General features: G+C 41.9%; 1 protein-coding gene across 1 annotated transcript in view; it reads left to right on the top strand.

The window, feature by feature from the left end:
- The window catches only part of CCDC91 (coiled-coil domain containing 91), a 168151-nt gene that overhangs the window by 132888 nt on the left and 16013 nt on the right, over positions 1-19250 (top strand). Inside the window, exon 12 of the mRNA XM_070755232.1 lies at positions 6227-6340. Within this exon, the coding sequence (XP_070611333.1) occupies positions 6227-6340 (114 nt within the window). The remainder of the gene's footprint in view (positions 1-6226; positions 6341-19250) is intronic.

Genomic DNA, 19250 nt, shown 5'->3' with positions numbered 1-19250 from the left:
TAACTTACAACATTTTGAAGACGAAGGATCTACAAGAGCTCCCACATAATGTAAGCAAATGGGGGAAATGAACAAATAAAGCAACAAATTGAAAGCATTCTTTAAAAAGTATAGAAACATAGAAACATAGAAGACTGAGGGCAGAAAAAGACCTCATGGTCCATCTAGTCTGCCCTTATACTATTTCCTGTATTTTATCTTACAATGGATATATGTTTATCCCAGGCATGTTTAAATTCAGTTACTGTGGATTTACCAACCTGTATTTTATCTTACAATGGTTATATGTTTATCCCAGGCATGTTTAAATTCAGTTACTGTGGATTTACCAACCACGTCTGCTGGAAGTTTGTTCCAAGGATCTACTACTCTTTCAGTGAAATAATATTTTCTCACGTTGCTTTTGATCTTTCCCCCAACTAACTTCAGATTGTGTCCCCTTGTTCTTGTGTTCACTTTCCTATTAAAAACACTTCCCCTCCTGAACCTTATTTAACCCTTTAACCTATTTAAATGTTTCGATCATGTCCCCCCTTTTCCTTCTGTCCTCCAGACTATACAGATTGAGTTCATGAAGTCTTTCCTGATACGTTTTATGCTTAAGACCTTCCACCATTCTTGTAGCCCGTCTTTGGACCCATTCAATTTTGTCAATATCTTTTTGTAGGTGAGGTCTCCAGAACTGAACACAGTATTCCAAATGGGGTCTCACCAGCGCTCTATATAAGGGGATCACAATCTCCCTCTTCTTGCTTGTTATACCTCTAGCTATGCAGCCAAGCATCCTACTTGCTTTTCCTACCGCCTGACTGCACTGCTCACCCACTTTGAGACTGTCAGAAATCACTACCCCTAAATCATTCTCTTCTGAAGTTTTTGAAGTTTTTATAACTTACAAGTTATAAGTTTTTGAAGTTTTTATAACTTACAACTTTTTGAAAACGAAGGATCTACAAGTAATGTAAGCAAATGGGTGAAATGAACAAATAAAGCAACAAATTGAAATAATTCTTTAAAAAGTATAGGTAAGCCCGTACACGGTTTATATTTTCTGAGAAATTGCACCAATATAAATATAACTGCCAATTTACTTTTTTCTTCTTTTTTCTTCTTCTGTTCACTGATGGAAGGATGTGGAGCAATTTCCCCAGGAAATTTTGGTGCCCTCAATGTAGAATAGAATAGAATTCTTTATTGGACAAGTGTGCTTGGACACACAAGGAATTTGTCTTGGGGCGTATGCTCTCAGTGTACATAAAAGAAAATATACATTTGTCAAGAATCATGAGCTACAACACTTAATGACTGTCATAGGGTCAAATACGCAATGAGGGAACAATCAATATTAATAAAAATCTTAGGATAAAAGTAGTGATGGGCGAACAGAACGGTGTTCGGACGAACTTTACGCAAATTTGGCCGAACCTGAACCGAACCCGAACCCGAACGGGGAATCCCACCAAGAGATTCCGGGGGTGGAGCTTTGACGTCATGTATACCGGCAGGTTGCTAAGAACGCCAAGGTGATCACTTCCTGGATTTCATGGAATCCAGGAAATGATCACCTTGGCGTCCTTAGCAACATGCCGGTGACTTCAAGGTTCCGCCCCCGGAATCTCTTCGTGGGAGAGATTCCCCAGCTCCTTCCTTCAAAGGGAGGTCTTCACGTAAAAATAACCATTGTTATTCTTACAAAAAAGGACGCCGCAGCAGCGCTGCAAGCAAAGGGCGGTCCTTTCACGTAAACATTTTGGGTTCGTGTTTGGCATACCAAACACCGCAAAATTCGGTACGGACCCAAATTGTGCGAGTTCGGTTCGCCCATCACTAGATACAAGCAACAACTTACAGTCATACAGTCCTAAGTGGGAGGAAAAGGGTGATAGGAATGATGAGAAAAATCTAGTAGAAATAGAAGTGCAGACTTAGTAAAAAGTTTCACAGTGTTCAGGGAATTATTTGTTTAGCAGAGTGATGGCATTCAGAAAAAAACTGTTCTTGTGTCTAGTTGTCTTGGTGTGCAGTGCTCTGTAGCAAAGTTTTGAGGGTAGGAGTTGAAAAAGTTTATGTCCAAGATGCGAGGGATCAGTAAATTTTGTACAACCACAATTGAGCCCAAAATTTGTGTCATTAAGTGAGACATTGCTTTCCTTAGCCACATTTGCTAAGTGGATCACTGCAGCTGTTCAGTGAGTAACAGGGAGTGACCGATTAGGTCCCACAGAGTTGGCCTTCTCCAGGTCCCGTCGACAAAATAATGTCATCTGGCGGGACCCAGGGGAAGAGCCTTCTCTGTGGCGGCCCCAGCCCTCTGCAATCAACTCCCACCCCGGACATTAGGACCGCCCCCACCCTCCTTGCCTTTCGTAAACTCTTGAAAACCCACCTATGTTGCCAGGCATGGGGAAATTAACATACCCTTAGCTGTTTCGGTTTATGCATGGTTTGCTTGGGTTGTATGATTGTTTTTTAATAAGGGTTTTTAAAACTGTTTTAATATTGGACTTGTATATGATGTTTTGCTTGTTGTGAGCCGCTCCGAGTCCTCGGAGAGGGGCGGCATACAAATCTAATAGATTATTATTACTATTACTATTATTGTTGTTGTTGTTGTTACTACTACTACTACTACTACTACTACTAAGCAACTCTACATGGGGCTACCTTTGAAAAGTGTTCGGAAACTTCAGATCGTGCAGAATGCAGCTGCGAGAGCAATCATGGGCTTTCCCAAATATGCCCATGTTTCACCAACACTCCGCAGTCTGCATTGGTTGCCGATCAGTTTCCGGTCACAATTCCAATTGTTGGTTATGACCTATAAAGCCCTTCATGGCATCAGGCCAGAATATCTCCGGGACCGTCTTCTGCCGCACGAATCCCAGCGACCAGTTAGGTCCCACAGAGTTGGCCTTCTCCGGGTCCCGTCAACTCTGTCCCGTCAAATGTTGCTTGGCGGGACCCAGGGGAAGAGCCTTCTCTGTGGCGGCCCCGGCCCTCTGGAACCAACTCCCCCCCAGAGATTAGAATTGCCCCCACCCTCCTTGCCTTTCGTAAGCTGCTTAAAACCCACCTCTGCCACCAGGCATGGGGGAATTGAGATACTCTTTCCCCCTAGGCCTTTACAATTTATGCATGGTATGTTTGTTTGTATGTATGTTTGGTTTATTATAATAATGGGTTTTTAACTGTTTTTAGTATTGGATTATTATTATATGCTGTTTTATTATTGCTGTTAGCCGCCCCGAGTCTCTGGAGAGGGGCAGCATACAAATCCAATAAGTAAGTAAGTAAGTAAGTAAGTAAGTAAGTAAGTAAGTAAGTAAGTAAGTAAGTAAGTCATAAGTCGAGGACTGCCTATAGTCCTTCAGCAGAAGAAGTCTTCTCTCAAGGTCTGCTGGTGCTCTTCAGAAATTAGGGCTTGTCTCTCCTTGGTATTCTTCCAACTGTTCCTTCTCTCATCAGCCTTTCAGAAAACTGATGAGCTTGCAGAAATGAAGTTCTCCTCCTTCCCTTCACCTCCTTCTCTGCAGCTTAGAGCCCAGATTTTCAGCTTTCCCACTGATCCCGTTTCTTCAAAACATTTCTTTTGTTTTGCACCCTCATGACTCACTGGTGAATTTTTTTTCCCCCCATTCATCCGGCAAAGTGCTTGCGCTGCATTTAAGAAATAATCAATACGTAGGTGCACGGTCGTGGAATAAAAGATCCTTTTATTCTTGTGGCAATCATGGTCAAGAAATCCCAGTGATTACAGGAATTAGAATAAACCCAGGAGCTGTGCAAACATTGACAGGTGTTGCGCGATGCTTCCACCACGACTGCATTTTCTTTGTTCAAACTTCTGGGCTGTGGTGCCTACCTGTGTTTGTTTGTTTTTATTTTTTTCTTTAATACCACCGACAATGCTGCTACCCTTACATTATCTACAATTGACCTCTCCCCTTTTCTAAGAGGTCTGTAAGGGGCGTGCATAAGTACACTTATGTGCCTACTGTCTTATTATACTTTCTATTACTACGTTCTACTTATGTTGTTATGTTACGTTATGTTACGTTACATTACGTTATGCTATGTTAATATGTACAGTGATCCCTCTATTATCGTGAGGGTTCCGTTCCAAGACCCCTCGCGATAATCAATTTTTCGCGATGTAGGGTTGCGGAAGTAAAAACACCATCTGCGCATGCGCACCCTTTTTTCTATGGCCGCGCATGCGTAGATGGTGGAGTTTGCGTTCCCCGCCGCCCACGCAAAGGGGAAACCCCGATTCGGCTCCTCGCTGCTGCTGCGCTACCGAGCAGATCAGCTGCTGGGCGGCCGAAGGAACCTTCCCTGGGTCTTCCCCCTCTTGCTGGCGGGCGAGCGGGCGAGCGGCGGGCATCAGCGAGGAGCCGGGGTTTCCCCTTTGCGTGGGCGGCCAGGAAGACCCAGGTTGGGGGTTCGGGGGGGTGCTGAGAAGCCCCCCAGGCCGGCTGCGACCTTTTAAAACAGCCGCGCCGCTTCCCAGCTGACTCCCGAAGCCAAACCCAGAAGTGGTTTTTTTTTAAATTAATATTTTTTAAAAAATCGCGATATAGCGTTTCGCGAAGATCGAGATCGCGAAACTCGAGGGATCACTGTACTATAATACTATACTTGTTTGACAAATAAATCAAATAAAAATAAAAGGGCTACCAAAATCTTTACTACCACACTGTGGATGTAGCTTATCCAGGACACCCTGCATTTTCTTTCAACATCTTTCAGTGCAAATTGGGAGCTCTGGGGTGGAACTCCATTTTCGTTACCCCACTGCGATCCTCCCCATCGGGGTGGACTACAACTCCCAGAATTCTCCAGCTGGTTGGGAAATTCTGGGGGTTGAAGTCCACCGGTCTTCAAGTTGCTAAGATTAAAATTGTTCTAGACTGAAGCAGTGTTCCCTCTAATTTTTTTTTGGGGGGTGGGCGGAAAAGTATAGTGTCTGAGCGGCAGTCCCTTCAGGACTGGGCGGCACAGAAATATTAAATAAACAAACAAACAAACAAACAAAAAGCCCACCCTGTTTTGCCTCAGAGAATTTCAAAATAAAATACTATACTGTGTGTCTATAACAGTGAGCTCATAATAGGGCAACTCTATCAATATCAAAATGCCACTTAAGATAGTTGAGCTAGTTTCAAACTAGATTTTGATTTTCTTTCTCTCTTCCTTACTCCCATTCTTTTTCTTTTTCTTTTCCTTCCTCTCTTTTTTCTATCTGTTTCTCTCTCTTCCTCTCTCTCTCCTTCCCTCTCACTCTTTCCCTCTCGGCTCCTGGGCAGGTTTGGAAAACTCTGAGTTGATGATGATTTTTAAGTGAGCGATTGCTCACTGCTCAGCTTAGAGGGAACTGTGGACTGAAGGCATAGATTGGTTCTAGACATTACAATCTGAAGTAGCCCTGTTTTGAAGGAGGGTTTCGTAGGGCAGAGAAAAACCGAGATAGCCTTTGCGGTCCTGAAAATGTTGAAGCAAAATAAGTACATTATTTATTTATTCATTCATTCATTCATTCATTCATTCATTCAATTTTTATGCCACCCTTCTCCTTAGACTCAGGGTGGCTTGCAACATGTTAGCAATATTTATTTATTTACTTACTTACTTACTTACTTACTTACTTACTTACTTACTTACTTACTTACTTACTTACTTACTTACTTATTTACTTACTTACTTACTTACTTATTTATTTAGATTTGTATGCCGCCCCTCTCTGAAGACTCGGGGCGGCTCACAACAACAATAAAAAACAGTATAAACAATGTAACAAATCTAATAATAAGAATTATATAAAAAGCCCCAACTGTTAAAAAACCATACAACACATACATACCAAACATAAAATATAAGAGAGCCTGGGGGAGATGTCTTAGTTTCCCCATGCCTGGCGATATAGGTGGGTCTTGAGTAACTTGCGAAAGACAAGGAGGGTGGGGGCTGTTCTAATCTCTGGGGGGAGTTGATTCCAGAGGACCGGGGCCGCCACAGAGAAGGCTCTTCCCCTGGGGCCCGCCAAACGACATTGTTTGGGCGACGGGACCCGGAGAAGGCCAACTCTGTGGGACCTTATCAGCCGCAATTTTTTAACAGAGCTAGGCTATTGCCCCCATTTTACCCACCTCGGAAGGATGGAAGGCTGAGTCAATTATTATCATAACTACTCTTTTTTTCTCTTTATATATATTTGTTAAAATATTAGGAAATGGTGAAAGCAGCAATCCTAGAAGAACAACGGAAGAGCGAGAGAGCTGTAGAAGAAGCTGTGAAGCAAACGAAGGAAGAACTGCTGGAATACATCAAGGAACAGAAAAGAGTAAGTGACAGATTGAAGACAAGCGTGGTCCAGTTTATTTATTATTTATTATTTATTTATTATTTAGATTTGTATGCCGCCCCTTGGGGCGGCTCGGAGCTGGAGAGAAATGATGGGACGAATTAGCGCAAAACCTGCTTAGAATTGCTGGATGGCTCGGATAGGTATCCGAGCATCCTTTGAATCATCTGCCAAGCATTGATCAGACTTGATATGAAATACTGTGCTTGCTAGTATCAGGGTTGAAATCCAGCAGGTTCCGACAGGTCCTGGCATTTTGAGTAGCCGGGAGAATCAGTAGCGGAAATTAGGAGTAGTTTGGCGAACCGGTAGCGGACGTTTTGAGCAGGTCGGAAAACTGGCAAATACCACCTCTGGCTAGCCAGAGTGGGATGGGAATGGAGATTTTGCCGTGTCCTTCCCCATGGAATGGGGTGGGAATGGAGATTTTGCAATAACTTTCCCCCAAGAGTGGGGTGGGAATGGGGATTTTGCAGTATCCTTCCCCATGGAATGGGGTGGGAATGGAGATTTTGCAGTGTCCTTCCCCATGGAATGGGGTGGGAATGGGGATTTTGCAGTATTTATTTATTCATTCATTCATTCATTCATTCATTCATTCATTCATTTATTTATTTATTAGATTTGTATGCCGCCCCTCTCCGTAGACTTGGGGTGGCTCACAGCAATAATAAACAATATATAACAAATCTAATAATTTAAAAGAAACACTAAAAGCCCCATTATTAAAAGCAAACATACATACAAGCATACCGTACAAAACTGTATAGGCCCGGGGGAGATGTTTCAATTCCCCCATGCCTGACGGCAAAGGTGGGTTTTAAGTAGCTTACGAAAGGCAAGGAGGGTGGGGGCAATTCTAATCTCTGGGAGGAGTTGGTTCCAGAGGGCCGGGGCCACCACAGAGAAGGCTCTTCCCCTGGGTCCCGCCAAACGGCATTGTTTAGTTGACGGGACCCGGAGAAGACCCACTCTGTGGGACCTAACTGGTCACCGGGATTCGTGCAGCAGAAGGCGGTCCTGGAGATATTCTGGTCCGGTGCCATGAAGGGCTTTATAGGTCATAACCAACACTTTGAATTGTGACCGGAAACTGATCAGCAACCAATGCAGACTGGGGAGTGTTGGTGTAACATGGGCATTTTTGGGAAAGCCCATGATTGTTCTCGCAGCTGCATTCTGCACGATCTGAAGTTTCCGAACACTTTTCAAAGGTAGCCCCATGTAGAGGGCGTTACAGTAGTCGAGCCTCGAGGTGATGAGGGTATGAGTGACTGTGAGCAGTGACTCCCGGTCCAAATAGGGCCGCAACTGGGTCGCAACTTTCCCCCAAGAGTGGGGTGGGAATGGGAATTTTGCAGTATCCTTCCCCTGGAATGGGAAGTTGCTTTGACATTACATTCATCTCCCGCTCGACATACTATGTCGCTATGTCATTCATCTTATTTAAATGATGCTTTGAACCTTAAGTGGTTCTAAATGGAAACAGTTGCTTAAAATTGGAGGGATAGAATAAACCATTTTCCAACATGGGCTTTAAATGCTATAATTCTCAAGCCACAAATTCGATTGGAGAACTTCTCCCCGTGCCTCTTTGGTTGGGGATTATCCTAATTTTGAATGGTTGTAACAGGAAATGCGTTACATAAATGTTAAGTCAATTTCATGAAGCAGTGTGTGAATAGAATTCTTTATTCTTTATTGGCCAAGTGTGATTGGACACACAAGGAATTTGTCTTGATGCATATGCTCTCAGCGTACATAAAATAAAATATACATTTGTCAAGAATCATGTGGTACGACACTTAATGATTGTCATAGGGGTCAAATAAGCAATGAAGAAGCAATATTAATAAAAATCTTAGAATACATTTAAATGATCGAAACATTTAAATATATGAAAGGGTTAAATAAGGTCCAGGAGGGAAGTGTTTTTAATAGGAAAGTGAACACAAGAACAAGGGGACACAATCTGAAGTTAGTTGGAGGAAAGATCAAAAGCAACATGGGAAAATATTATTTTACTGAAAGAGTAGTAGATCCTTGGAACAAACTTCCAGCACACGTGGTGGATAGATCCACAGTAACTGAATTTAAACATGCCTGGGATAAACATATATCCATCCTAAGATAAAATACAGAAAATAGTATAAGGGCAGACTAGATGGACCATGAGGTCTTTTTCTGCCGTCAGACTTCTATGTTTCTATGTTTCTATATAAGCCACAAGTGACACTCATACAGTCAACATGGGAGGAAATGGGTGAAAGGAATGATGAGAAAAACTAGTAGAATAGAAGTGCAGATTTAGTAGGAAGTCTGACAGTGTTGAGGGAATTATTTGTTTAGTAGAGTGATGGCGTTCGGAAAAAAAACTGTTCTTGTGTCTAGTTGTCTTGGTGTGCAGTGCTCTGTAGCGACGTTTTGAGGGTAGGAGTTGAAACAGTTTGTGTCCAGGATGTGAGGGGTCAGTAAATATTTTCCCCGCCCTCTTTTTGACTCGTGCAGTATACAGGTGCTCAATGGAAGGCAGGTTGGCAGCAATTGCTTTTTCTGCAGTTCTGATTCTCCTCTGAAGTCTGTGTCGGTCCTGTTGGGTTGCAGCAATCAATATTAATACAATCTTAAGGATACAAGAAACAAGTTACTGACATACAGTCATAAGTGGGAGGAAATGGGTGATGGGAATGATGAGGAAAAAATAGTAGTAATAGTAGTGCAGACTTAGTAAATAGTTTGACAATGTTGAGGGAATTATTTGTTTAGCAGAGTGATGGTATTCAGGGGGAAATCGTTCTTGTGTCTAGTTGTCTTGGTTTGCAGTGCTCTGTAGCGACGTTTTGAGGGTAGGAACTGATATAGTTTATATCCAGGATGCGAGGGGTCAGTAAATATTTTCACAGCCCTTTTTTTGACTACTAGAAATAATAATTGTAATAATGCTAATAATATTAATAGAATGTAAGGAGAGCCATATGTGTGAAACTACTTTGCACATTCAATTCAATTCAATTTATTAGATTTGTATGCCGCCCCTCTCCGAAGACTCGGGGCGGCTCACAACAGTAATAAAAACAGTATAACAATGGAACAAATCTAATAATAAACTATATTAAAACCTCAACAATTAAAAACCATATAGCACATACACATCAAACATGAAATATAATAAGCCTGGGGGAGATGTCTTAGTTCCCCCATGCCTGGCAATATAGGTGGGTCTTAAGTAACTTGCGAAAGACAAGGAGGGTGGGGGCCATTCTAATCTCCAGGGGGAGTTGGTTCCAGAGGGCCGGGGCTGCCACAGAGAAGGCTCTTCCCCTGTGTCCCGCCAAATGACATTATTTGGTCGACGGGTCCCGGAGAAGGCCAACTCTGTGGGACCTTATCGGCTGCTGGGATTCGTGCAGTAGAAGGCGGTTCCGGAGGTATTCTGGTCCAATGCCATGTAGGGCTTTAAAGGTCATTACCAACACTTTGAATTGTGAACGGAAACTGATCGGCAGCCAGTGCAGGCCAATCAGTTTCCAGTCACAATTCAAAGTGTTGGTAATGACCTTTAAAGCCCTACATGGCATTGGACCAGAATACCTCCGGAACCATCTTCTGCCGCACGAATGTGAGCGAGATAAACTGTTTCAGGGAACAGTTTCGGGCAAAGGAATAAAGTATTAGTAGCAGAGGTAAAAACTTCAAAACAAAGAAAAATTCAAAAAAAAAATCCGAGAAAATATGGCAGCGCCCATGGACCAGCACTGATGAACCGAATCCATGATACCATTGTGATGTCCTTAGTGGGTCACTGCCAGTTGGGGCGATCCATGCCGAACTGGCAGGAACCCACCTCGGACACAAACACAGGACAAAATATTACTGAAATGAATTTTCGAACAATATCTGGCTACTTAGGTAGGTAAAAAAAATGCATAGAACTGAAAACCAGATTCTGAAAAATCCAATTCTGAACCATGTATGTACATCTCTTCAGTCCCTAAAAATTATGTGTAAAATTCAAGTCGCTCTGTGCTGCTCCATGCCAAGTTAACAAAAATATTTCACAGAATTTCTGGAAAAGCTTCAGACTTGGTTGTTTCCAAACCTTTGGTGTTAAGGAAATATTTTGTTGTTGGGCAGCCATTAACGATGCCTTCTTAAAAATCATTTTGCAGAAATGGTAAAGGGAAATTATTTTGCTCCATGGAATCTATCTAGTGCCTTTCTAAGTTTTCAAGTTTTATCCATTGTATGAGATGTTGAGAAGAGTTCCCAGTTTATTTCTCAAGATATTTTGAATTGTGTGAAGTTTTTACTCTATTATGCAAGTCTTCTTTGACTTCCAATCATTTGTAACTTATGAGTTTTTCACACAATCATTGTAGCATCCCCATGGTCAAATGATCAAAATTTGGATACTTGGCAATTGGAACTTATTGGTGACAGTTGCAGTTGTCTTGAGGGTTATGATTTGATTTGATTTGATTTGATTTGATTAATATTGTTTTTATCTTTGTTGTGAGCCGCCCCGAGTCTTCGGAAAGGGGCGGCATACAAATCTAATAAATTATTATTATTATTATTATTATTATTATTATTATTATTATTATTATTATTATTTGTATGCCGCCCCTCTCCAGAGACTCGGGGCAGCTAACAGCAATAATAAAACAGCATATAATAATAATCCAATACTAAAAACAGTTAAAAACCCATTATTATAAAAACCAAACATACATACAGACATACCATGCATAAAATTGTTAAGGCCTAGGGGGAAAGAGGATCTCAGTTCCCCCATGCCTAGCGGCAGAGGTGGGTTTTAAGCAGCTTACGAAAGGCAAGGAGGATGGGGGCAATTCTAATCTCTGGGGGGAGTTGGTTCCAGAGGGCGGGGCTGCCACAGAGAAGGCTCTTCCCCTGGGTCCCGCCAAGCGACATTGTTTAGTTGACAGGACCAGGAGAAGACCCACTCTGTGGGACCTAACTGGTCGCTGGGATTCGTGCGGCAGAAGGCAGTCCCTGAGATAATCTGGCCCGGTGCCATGAAGGGCTTTATAGGTCATAACCAACACTTTGAATTGTGACCGGAAACTGATCGGCAACCAGTGCAGACTGCGGAGTGTTGGTGTGACATGGGCATATTTGGGGAAGCCCATGATTGCTCTCGCAGCTGCATTCTGCACGATCTGAAGTTTCCGAACACTTTTCAAAGGTAGCCCCATGTAGAGAGCGTTACAGTAGTTGAGCCTCGAGGTGATGAGGGCATGAGTGACTGTGAGCAGTGAGTCCCGGTCCAAATAGGGCCGCAACTGGTGCACCAGGCGAACCTGGGCGAACGCCCCCCTCGCCACAGCTGAAAGATGTTTCTCTAATGTGAGCTGTGGATCGAGGAAGACGCCCAAGTTGCGTGATCAATTTTTGTGACCTTCTGACAAGCAGTCAATCGGGAAGCCAGATTCACTTTAAACCTTGTTACTAACTTAACAACTTGCAGTGATTTGCTTAAGAACCATGGCAAGAAAAGTTGTGAAATAACAGCTGTTTTGTTTAGCGATGGAAATTTTAGGTTCAACTGCGGTCGTAAATCAAGGATTGACTGTATACCAAGCTATCTTACCTGCGGTAGCCCACTATTTAATCTCTAGTCCAACACTGACCCTTTCGCGATCTTACTTTTCTTTCCCGAAGAATGTTGGCTAGCCATAGAGAATTGGCCACAACAAGTTGGCCGTGGTGAGTTGGCTGCGGCAAAATGTCCCATTCTGCGTCTTACAAATAGGTTTCAACTGCTAGCATGCTCCCATTGGTTGATGGAAAAGGCTCCTTTTAACCAAGAGAAAAATACAGTTTTCTATGATGACCTGGGGTGTAGCACGAAGGCAACACAGCCAGAGAACCAGTATAAATCCGTTTATTGGCACCAACTTTGCCCCCAACGTCCTTTTTACAGCCTGGTAAAAAAGCTCTCCCACAAACCTGCAGATATTCCACTCCAAACTGCAATCAATCACACCAGCAGGGCGAGATAATGAGTCCCAGACGGGAAGAATAATTTCAGAAAGACAAGATAAGCACACAGTAGCCCTACAGTAATTCGAACAGTTAGGAGGAAAGTACTCGCATACAAATCCAGTTAAACTTGAAACTTGAAATGACAAGAATGCAGGCCACAACTTTGAACACCAGGGGTTTTTTTGTTTGTTTATCTATCTATCTATCTATCTATCTATCTATCTATCTATCTATCTATCTATCTATCTATCTCTATCTATCTCTATCTATCTATCTATCTATCTATCTATCTCTATCTATCTATCATCTATCTATCTATCTCTATCTATCTATCTCTATCTATCTCTATCTATCTATCTATCTATCTATCTCTATTTATCTATCTATCTATCTCTATCTATCTATCTATCATCTATCTATCTATCTCTATCTATCTATCTATCTATCTCTCTCTCTCTCTCTCTATCTATCTATCTATCTATCTATCTATCTATCTATCTATTAGAGTTTGAAAGGGACCTTGCAGGTCATCAAGTCTAACCCCCTGCCTAAGGAGGAAATCCTACAGCACCCCAGTCTAATCTCCTATTGAAAATGTCCAGAGTTGGGGAGTTCACAACCTCCGCTGGAAGGCCGTTCCATTGGTTGATCGCTCTGACCGTCAGGAAGTTCTTCCTTATTTCTAGGTTGAATCTCTCCTTGGTCAGCTTCCAACTGTTGTCCCTCGTCTGGCCCTGTGGTGCCCTGGAATACAGCGTGACCCCCTGCTCTCTGTGGCAACCCCTCAAGTCCCTGTAGACTGCTATCATGTCCCCCCTGTCCCTTATTTTCTCTAGGCTATCCATGCCCAGTTCCAGGAATCTCTCTTCATAAGTCTTGGTTTCTAGTCCCCTAATCATTTTGGTTGCTCTTTTCTGCACCTTCTCCAGAGTTTCTATGTCTCTTTTGAAGTGTGGTGACCAGAACTGAATGCAGTACTCCAGATGTGGTCTGACTATGGCGTTATAGAGTATATACATTAATTCAGTGCTTGTTCTCAACAAACGTCCCACCCACCACCAAAACTCTCCTTAAAACTCCATCCCCAGGTGTGCCTTGTTAAGGGAATCAGGGGCCTTTCCTCCCTCGTAAGCCATGCAACCCACGTTGCTCTCTTCTGTGTTCTTCCCTGCATGTCCTTGCATGGACCTTGGTCTTCATTTGAAGGTCCCTGCGTGGACCTTGGTCTTCATTTGAACCCTTTCTCCCTTGTTCTAACTCCTCTGCCCATCCTAACTTTGCCCTTCCCCAGTTTCCTCCCCAGTCAATGGAGACATTCTCCCACTATCTGTCAGCTGTTTGTCTTCCGTCTCAGATCCAAATTCCAATGGAGGCATGACATCTCCTTTCGGATTAAGAAAATTAAGCAAAAGTCTTGCAGAATACAAGATTATATCATGAAATAATCTCTCTTCCCTTTGTAGCTGCTAACTAACATGAACTGATTTCACCTCGTATCAATTAAGGACATCCATCAAAAGAGTGTCTCATTCTCTCCTATCCCCGATAGCCACGATGCAACCTATAAAAGGAATCTCCCGATGAATGAGAGGGGAACCTCTTACCAATGCGATGCAGAAGAGTCAAAGCTCTTGGGGATAGGAGGAGTCCAAAATTTTCCTCCTCCAAATTTCTTTAGCCAAAGTTCTGACTCCAGCCATTGTTTTGCTTGCAACATGTTCATAGCAACTGGATGACCGTGTTTAATAATGTTTTTGTGTGGTCATTAAAGGAATTAATTGCATCTTTTGTTGGCATAGGGCAGGCAGCTAAAAATATTTCGGAGACCTTTCTAGGGTAGCCAAGTATGAAGATTATTAAGAAATGCCAACGTTATTCTGTAAAGAGAAGGCTGTTTGCAACTCAGAAAAGGAGATGTAGAACTCTGAGTATATGCAGGGTAAGAATTGAGTACATACAGAATTGAAATTAATGCTTTTTAACAGTTCGGTGGTTTCATTCCTTCACATTAGAGAAACACCTTTCAGCTGTGGCGAGGGGGGCGTTTACCCAGGTTCGCCTGGTGCACTAGTTGCGGCCCTATTTGGACCGGCAGTCACTGCTCACAGTCACTCATGCCCTCATCACCTCGAGGCTCGACTACTATAACGCTCTCTACATGGGGCTACCTTTGAAAAGTGTTGGGAAACTTCAGATCGTGCAGAATGCAGCTGCGAGAGCAATCATGGGCATTCCCAAAAATGCCCATGTTATACCAACACTCCGCAGTCTGCATTGGTTGCCGATCAGTTTCCCGTCACAATTCAAAGTGTTGGTTATGACCTATAAAGCCCTTCATGGCACCGGACCAGATTATCTCCGGGACCGCCTTCTGCTGCACGAATCCCAGCAACCAGTTAGACCAGAGTGGGTCTTCTCCGGGTCCCGTCAACTAAACAATGCCGCTTGGCGGGACCCAGGGGAAGAACCTTCTCTGTGGTGGCCCCGGCCCTCTGGAACCAACTCCCCCCAGAGATTAGAATTGCCCCCACCCTCCTTGCCTTTCGTAAGCTGCTTAAAACCCACCTCTGCCGCCTAGGCCTTTACAATTTTATGCATGGTATGTTTGTATGTATGATTGGTTTTTATATAATGGGTTTTTAACTGTTTTTAGTATTGGATTTTGTTATATACTGTGTTACTGCTGTTGTTAGCCGCCCCGAGTCTGCGGAGAGGAGCGGCATACAAATCCAATAAATAATAATAATAATAATAATAATAATAATAATAATAATAATAATAATAATTTGAAAGCATAAAAATGGATTTAGATGGATAACAGAAATATTTTAATGCATTGTGGATGTGGATTCTTTTGGAACATTTATTCCACTATATTCATATTTCTTTGTGTGTGTGTGTGTGTGTGTGTTTGTTTGTTTGTTTGTTTGTTTGTTTGTTTGTTTGTTTAGTCAGTCAAGCAGTCAACTTCTGTAGCTACCCATCTCAGTCAATGACCCTGGGAAGCTTGTTAAGATATTCATGAATGGGGAGAGCCCTGTTAACAAGGCTAGCCAATGAATAGGCATAGCAACTAAGTCAGCCAAAGGGAGGTAACCATTTCTGAGTCTGTGCAGAGAATTGAAACTGAAAAAAGAAGCTTAGGGCTGGGTATGGCTCAGTCCACGCTGCACTCTCTGTCCATTCTCTGGTTGTCTGCTCTGCTGAAATGAAACTAACTCCTGCTTGTGTTTACTTGAAGAAATAATCTGCTTGTGAGGTTGTATATATATTACTATGTTTATAAAGTGTATGAATCCAGCTAAATCAGTCATGGGTGTGTGCTTCTGTAAATGGATTTTTCTGCCACAAACTCTGATAGAGTTTACAATTCAAAAAATATATTGCAGTTAAAACATTTTAAAACAATAAAAGAAAACAATAAAAATATCCAAAATAAATATACATGGCTGCGGAAACGCTTGGCCAGTTAGCAATGCAGCTAAGAAATCTGAAACTGAAACTGAAACAGGCTGGTTGATCTTTGCTGCAAGGAGGCAAATTACTGGGAGGCAAAGGCAGATTTTGTTTTCTTCTGCTAATCAGGCTGTGCTGAAAGTGAAAAAGGCTGTTTGCTGTTTGCTACAAGGAGGCAAATTGCTAGGAGGCAGATTTTTTTTTCTTGTTTTCCTGCTCAAAAGTTAGGTGTGTCTTATATTTCGGTCAATCTTACACTCCCAAAAATACAGTACATTGAGGTGAAGATCCCATCTATCCAGCAGAGTTCTTGACATTTAGCTGACAGATTAAAACTAAGTCAAAATATTCAACAATCAAAGTGTTGGTTATGACCTATAAAGCCCTTCATGGCACCGGACCAGAATACCTCCGGGACCGCCTTCTGCCGCACGAATCCCAGCGACCAGTTAGGTCCCACAGAGTTGGCCTTCTCCGGGTCCCATCAATTAAACAATGTCATTTGGCGGGACCCAGGGGAAGAGCCTTCTCTGTGGCGGCTCCGACCCTTTGGAACCAACTCCCCCCAGATATCAGAGTTGCCCCCACCCTCCTTGCCTTTTGTAAGCTCCTTAAAACCTACCTCTGTCGTCAGGCATGGGGGAATTGAGACTTTCCCTCCCCCTAGGCTTATAAAATTTATGCATGGTATGTCAGTATGTATGATTGGTTTCTAAATTGGGGTTTTTAAATTAACTTAAATATTAGATTTGTTTACATTGTATTATTGCTGCTGTTAACCGCCCCGAGTCTGTGGAGAGGGGCGGCATACAAATCTGATAAATAAATAAATAAATAAATAAATAAATAAATAAATAAATAAATAAATGTGAAGTAAAATAAAATACACAACTGTAAGAACCTAGACGTTAAGCTCCTTAGAAACCCCATCCTCTATATGTTTAAATCAGAGGACTCCAAAAATCTCAGAGCCCCTCTTCTACCTGAGTCTGAAAGCTGGGGTAACCCTCCACTGCATCGCCAATGTTGCATCACACACACAACCCTGTGGTTTGCGTAGTCTGGTCCCAAGCTATTTTATGGCCATGGAAGTCAAAACCAGATTTTTGAACAAAGTCCAGAGGAAAACCAGAAGCCAGCGGGGATCCTAATTAAGAGGTAAACTACATTTTTTTTGCTGTGAAAGGCGTGACCTGCTTAGATTGCTAAAGTATATACAGTGGTACCTCATCTTACGAACGCCTCTTCTAACGAACTTTTCAAGATACGAACCCGGTGTTTAAGATTTTTTTGCCTCTTCTTCCGAACTATTTTCACCTTACGAACCCAAGCCGCTGCTGCTGGGATGAAGGGGTTTCTTTTTTCCCCCTTTTTTGAAGAAAGAAAAGGGAGGGGCGGCTTGGAGGGGGAAAGACTTTGCATTAACAAAAGTAGGAGAACAGCGTGCTTGCAGGCACTGAAAGGGTGTCTTTTGAAGAAAGAAAAGGGAGGGGCGACTTGGAGGGGGAAAGACTTTGTGTTAACAAAAGTAGGAGAACAGCGTGCTTGCAGGCACTGAAAGGGTGTCTTTTGAAGAAAGAAAAGGGAGGGGTGGCTTGCAGGGGGAAAGACTTTGCAGAGAACAGCGTGCTTGCAGAGGCACTGAAAGAGTGTCTTTTGAAGAAAGAAAAGGGAGGGGCGCCCCCTTGCCTTTCTTCCTTCCCACTCACCCTTTAGCCTAGCCTTGCTTCTTCCACCCGCCCCATTTAGCTGCTCCTCCCTGCCCTCTGTTCACCTCCCTTCTAAAGTTTGGGATTTTCCTGAAGGATTTGCATGCATTATTTGCTTTTACATTGATTCCTATGGGAAACATTGTTTCATCTTACGAACTTTTCACTTTACGAACCTCCTCCTGGAACCAATTAAGTTCGTATCATGAGGTACCACTGTATTGGGAACGTTATATGAAAACATGTCCTGAATTGTGGGAAAAGATATACGAAAAACTTTAAAAGGGCCACTAAGGAGGATGTTTTGGAGAAATGGGACGAAAAACGTTCCATTGAAGGTAATGTAGTCAATTCCATAGAAAATTAGCTTTCCATGGAAATCCGTGGGAACCAGGAGTTGTGCAATGATTCACCAGAAGGACTTCAAACAATATGGAGGGCATTCTCGGAAGCCACAATGACATCATACCTATTAAAATCTCATTATGCAAATCATACATGAAGTCACTTGGCAGGCCTTATGGATACCCAGGCCCTGGGGCGCAAACTTACTCCTTGCCTACCATTCCTCAAAACAGATGCGTCTATGGCTGGCTTTGTTGACCCATTTTCTCAAAATGGAACACTGTCTTAACAATAACCAGCCAATTATTTTTTTTAAAAAATCATCCCCACATTTTTGTGGAACAGTTGGATGGCTGATAGGATCTGCCATCCAGACTAAGTACAGGGTTTAATCCGGCGTTTTTGCAGAGAATAAATACAGACACAAATGCACCATCTTCCGTACAGCTATGGATCTGAGGTTACGATGTTAGATTCGTCTGCAGAGACTTTATGGAAAGCTGGTAAAATTAATAGTGTTAGCTGGGAAATCTCTTAATGCAGATGTTGCTTGAACTTGGGCTGACCAATGCTTCAGACCTGCCTGGTGTTTTCTCTAATATAGTAATTTTCTTTATTTTATTTTATTTATTTTATTTATTTTATTTATTTTATTTATTTTATTTATTTTATTTATTTTATTTATTTTATTTATTTTATTTATTTTATTTATTTTATTTATTTTATTTATTTTATTTATTTTATTTATTTTTATTTTATTTTTATTTATTTTTATTTATATTTATTTATTTTTATTTATTTATTTATTTATTCATTCATTCATTCATTCCAATACACAATGAGGTTTTTAGTTGGTGTGTATATATATATATGGAAATAGATCTATCCTAGTCTCCCTTAATTTTCAAATTCAGCAAAAAAAACATGTGACATATATATATATAGGTATATACATAGAAAAATACATGATGAAGGTTATAGAGGAGATACTCATAGTAAAATATATTTAGAAAGAATAGAAAAGAAGATATAGTAATAGAACATAACAATGAAAGAATAGAAGAAGAGAGATAGGAATAGAAGAAATGCATAGGAGATATAGGAGAGTGGTACAGTGGTACCTCTATTTACAAACTTAATTTGTTCCGTGACCAGGTTCTTAAGTAGAAAAGTTTGTAAGAAGCAATTTTTCCCATAGGAATCAATGTAAAAGCAAATAATGTGTGCAACTGGGAATTCCTAGAGAGGCCCCACAAAGGCTTCTCCCTGCCTTTTCTGGCCCTATTTCCTCCCGAAACTATGAATCAGATAAACTCCCACGAGGCTAAACCAGCACGCTGCTCTTTTTATCTGTAGCACTAATTACAGCA

Source organism: Erythrolamprus reginae, chromosome 6 (assembly GCF_031021105.1).
Source record: "Erythrolamprus reginae isolate rEryReg1 chromosome 6, rEryReg1.hap1, whole genome shotgun sequence".
In the NCBI taxonomy this organism is placed as follows: Eukaryota; Metazoa; Chordata; class Lepidosauria; order Squamata; family Dipsadidae; genus Erythrolamprus; species Erythrolamprus reginae.
This window is presented reverse-complemented; position numbering and strand designations above follow the sequence as displayed.